This window comes from Lipotes vexillifer, unplaced genomic scaffold (genome assembly GCF_000442215.2).
Source record: "Lipotes vexillifer unplaced genomic scaffold, Lipotes_vexillifer_v1.1 scaffold716, whole genome shotgun sequence".
Taxonomy (NCBI): domain Eukaryota; kingdom Metazoa; phylum Chordata; class Mammalia; order Artiodactyla; family Lipotidae; genus Lipotes; species Lipotes vexillifer.
This window is the reverse complement of record NW_006797869.1, coordinates 38,714-43,165: the sequence shown is the minus strand read 5'-3', so window position 1 is coordinate 43,165 and position 4,452 is coordinate 38,714. Positions and strand designations below refer to the sequence as shown.

The following is a 4,452-nucleotide window of genomic DNA, read 5'->3' as shown; positions in this document are numbered from 1 at the left end:
TCTTTCCCTGATTGTGATCTTTTCTATCAGTACCCTCTAACCTTAAAAATGTAGACTCCTGTTCATCTTTGGAGTTGTGAAGGTATATTTCCTTATTTGGACTACAAGATGTTTTCCTTTGGTTAATCCCATAAACCTCAGCCTTAGCAGTGTGTATAATGGTAGTACTCATGTAGAACACTAGACACAAGCACTATCCATATGGTTAGTTCTCATGTCTAGTTAATTCACCACTGTAAACCCAGCAAGTTGCACTGTGTAGAGCACATAGCAAGCATTCAATAAATATTCATTGAATGATCTGTCCCATAATCCAAAAGATAGTTAATAATGCACAAACGATTCAAGGAGTTTACTGCACTTAAATTTAACTAGAATAAAAAATTCTAGAATTACTGTGATTCCAAGAATATCTGTTGTTATGACTTTTCAGTTAAAACTTTAACTGCCATGTACTTTGCAAAAATTTTCTCTCTTGGTCTTGAAACAAGCTGGAAAGGTAGATGTCAGTTCTACTTTTCACAAACGAGGACTCTGCCTCAAAGATTTGCCTGATTTCAGCCTAGTGGGAAGTGCTGGAGCTGAAACTAGAATTTACATCTAATGGTCAAGTCCAGGATTCTCAGTTGGTAGTATGCATATATGTGAATTATTCTCCTGAGGCCTGTGGCAGTCACTTCATCATATTTTGACAATATCTCAAGAGCCCTTTTTTTCAGTTTTTTGCCCTGCCTGTCTCCTCTTCTTTGGGACCCCACCTTCATTATTATTTTCTTAGACAAATTTTAATCACCTTTATATAAATATATAAATATAAAATACTAGATTTGTCTTTTTCATTTTTAAGATGGAAAAATCAAACATTTCCTTTTGTTGATAAGCCAAAAATGTTACTCATAGTATATAATAGGATAAAAAGGAAGACGAGTATACCAAAAAGACTCTATACACAGGGGATTTATCAATTATAGCATTTACATTTTAACTTCAAAATCATTTTGTCCCTCAGCTCTTCTTTGAATATTTAATTATCATGGAGCATCATTAGTCATTTTGTACTCATTTGTATCTATATTTTATTAGAAAATGAAGCCAAAGCTCTGAATGCCTAAAGAAAAATCATGCATTACCATCTCCACAAAATATATTACTGAAATTATTTTTAAATAATATATTTTATAATGTAAATATACTTGAATATTGTCATTTGGGCAACTGACTGCTAAATTGTATGATTATTGACTCATGAGATTGTTTTTAGAAATAAAAATGAGTTATCTTCCTTTAGCTCTCTCAAAGTATAACTTCTTAGTCAAAGCTTACCATAAATTACATTTTAGACTATGTAAAATCTCAAAGCACTTTTTCAATTGTTTTCAAAAGTCTGATTATAATTATATTTGTTTCAACATTACAAATAAGTCAACTCAAGCTTGAGAGATTTTAACCAACTTGCCAAGATGCCATAGAGCCTCACAGAGAATGAAACATAGGAACCATGACTACAGCTTTTTTTTTTTTTTTTTCCTTGCGTTATGCGGGCCTCTCACTGTCGCGGCCTCTCCCATTTGCGGAGCACAGGCTCCGGACGCGCAGGCCCAGCGGCCATGGCCCACGGGCCCAGCCGCTCCGCGGCACGCGGGATCCTCCCGAAACAGGGCACGAACCCGCGCCCCCTGCATCGGCAGGCGGACTCTCAAGCACTGCGCCACCAGGGAAGCCCATGACTACAGCTTTTAGTCTATGGTTTGTTTTTCATAGTTCAGCAATGTAAAAATCAATAAAGTGCCTCTCCTTTATGCTCTTGATGAAAACTAATGAGTAAACAAGCTACTGTCTTTGATTAGATACAAAAAATAATAGCCTCCAATTCGGTAAATCCCAAAATAGGTGACTTTGAAAATTTAATTTAGAAACTGGCATCAGACATCAGAATTCTTACAAATAGAACCATCTGTGATTAGTTTTAGAAATGTCCCTCAAAAGAAGAAGAAAGGAAGAAGAAATTATGAATGTAAATGGTTTATACATGTTGACATCAATTATCTTCAACTAAATATTAAAAGGATAAAAAGTTCATCACAACTGTAGCTACTTTGAAAAGTGAAGACATACACTCCCATAACTGAGGCCCTAAGAGTTAATTACGACAGCAACATACAGCTTTATTTTTTAATGTGTATTTTTTCACTGGCCAGAATAATCCATATTCTCTAGAGTACTATGATAAAATGATTTATTTATTTTAGCTGCATAATGCATCTCTCTCTCTCACTCATACATATGACCAAAAAAGAAGTACACAGCATTCCCAATTAGAATTTCCCTCTTGAAAACTGCTATGAAAAGCCAGTGATGCAGCTATTGAGTTATTTTATGTTTCCGTTCAAATCTTAGAAATATTGAATATGAAAACTTGAAAGAATCATAAATGATCTACTACTGCCCTTCATTTCCTAGATGAAGGAACTGTGTTCAGAGCGGTTAAGGACCCTTGACACATAGAATCATGTCTCCAGACTTCCAGAGCCCATCTCTGTCCACTATACCACACAACTTGTTAATTCTGAGCAGCTTGAAGACAGTCTGAAACCCATCATGATTCTCATAATGTAAATATCCTCAAGAAGAAAATGTATTATTTAAAACCTAACATCTCTTTAAGTAGACAGTATGCCCTTTAGTAAGCAGCTTGTCTATTAGGTTGCAAAAGAAACTTGCACTTACAGTGATAAATCAGCTTACAGGTTGTTATTTCAGAAAATCACTGAGTTAGTCTGTTTTTACTTATGAGAACACAGATTCATTTGCGATATTATGAAGATGCATGAGACTACTAATACATGGCCTACCAAAATATCTTCCATAATTTTATAATATATTAAAAGAAATAGACCATTACAATGCACTTAAATATAAGAAATAATTAATCAAGTAGTATGTTTGTGCTCATGCAGAACATTTATGTTTCTAAGGGAAAAGGGTAAATAAACTGAAACTGTAATATTTAAAAAACATTGAGTGTCAAACATATTCTGGTAAGTCTAATATTACTTAGCATACTTTATTCTCTATTTTTGGAGAGAAAATACAGTTGTTCTATCTGTTAGTAATAGCAAAAATCCACTCTAGCTATATGCTAAAATTAATCGTCATAATAATAAATTTTAGCAGTGATGCAAGTACTTAAAAAGGCATTTTTCCATCTCTATAGTGATTGCATTTTACTCTTGAGTTCTAAGCACTCCCTCTGTCTCTCCCTCTCTGTCACACACACACACACACACACACACACACACACACACACACACACACACACACACACACACACACACACACACACACACACACACACACACACACACACACACACACACACACAGGACATTCACATCACCTTACAATATTTATTTACTTGTACACAGCCAAGTTAAAAAAAATGATTCAAAGCTGGCTCAGTAAAATATACATGGTTATTTCTAACTTAAATGTAACATAGCTTCAACCCTGATGGATTTTTAGACATATTTATGATCTTTCTTGATGTAAAACTTTGATTTTTTTTTTAGAATAGCAAAAAGGTAAGGGAAAAGGCAATATTAGTGTATAAAAAAGCATCATACATGCCATGTTCTGTAACAAGTTTCTAAAATAACTTTGTCTTTAAAATGCAGAATCATCCAGAAAGTTCATCAGTGGCATTCATTGACTAAATGTAGTAGCGAAAACATTTCTACTCCCCTCCTCACTTCCAGTAACTGAATCTTTACTAGTTTCTACTGTGCATCAAGTCAAAAACAACTGAGCTAATCTCCATGCTTCACACATAGGCTAATTTCATTCTATCAGAAAAAGAGTAGATCTAATAAAAAAATAAACTTATGGTAAAATGTGCCCAGGGAAATGCAAATTATTTAACCTAGAATGATTTTTTTAAAAAAAGAGAAATAAGGGGGGAGTGGGTATATACCAGAGAATAGTTTTGAGTCCTTGAATTTACTCACCAGTTTCCCAGATGCAGGGTCAGTAACAGGAACATCAACCTCAACCCTTTCCTTTGACTCCACAGAAGAAAAGGGGAGAAGAGAAGAGTTTTCCAAGAACCCATTGGGATCGCTTTTTCCGCTCAGTTCTCCAAGCCAGGACTTTTTCTCCCACCTTAGCTGCAGCCTGGTGAGTACAGAAGGGAGAGTGTGGGAAGGCAGTACACCTCCCAACCAGGTAGGATGCGACTCCCAGCGGAATTGAGCAAGGGAGCCAATCAGACTGAGAGGATGTTGGCATAAATTATCTGAAAAGAAGTTGGGCCAATCAACGGCCCCAAAAGGCGGGGCTTCCCCTACTAGAAATCGAGCCCAGTAGGGAAAAGGGCTCCGTCTTTCTGAAAGAAAAACAAACCCCTTCTCCCTGGCAGCCTCAGAGAAGCAGTTGAGTGGCCCTGACAGATTTCCC

The 4,452-nt window shown here is 36.0% G+C and overlaps 1 protein-coding gene across 1 annotated transcript in view; it reads right to left on the bottom strand.

Annotated features, from left to right (window-relative positions):
• The window catches only part of GABRG1 (gamma-aminobutyric acid type A receptor subunit gamma1), a 60,456-nt gene extending 56,194 nt beyond the window's left edge, over positions 1-4,262 (bottom strand). Inside the window, exon 1 of the mRNA XM_007469914.1 lies at positions 4,005-4,262. Coding sequence (XP_007469976.1) covers positions 4,005-4,108 — 104 coding nt within the window. The 5' untranslated portion in view covers positions 4,109-4,262. The remainder of the gene's footprint in view (positions 1-4,004) is intronic.
• Positions 4,263-4,452: the final 190 nt, after the last annotated feature.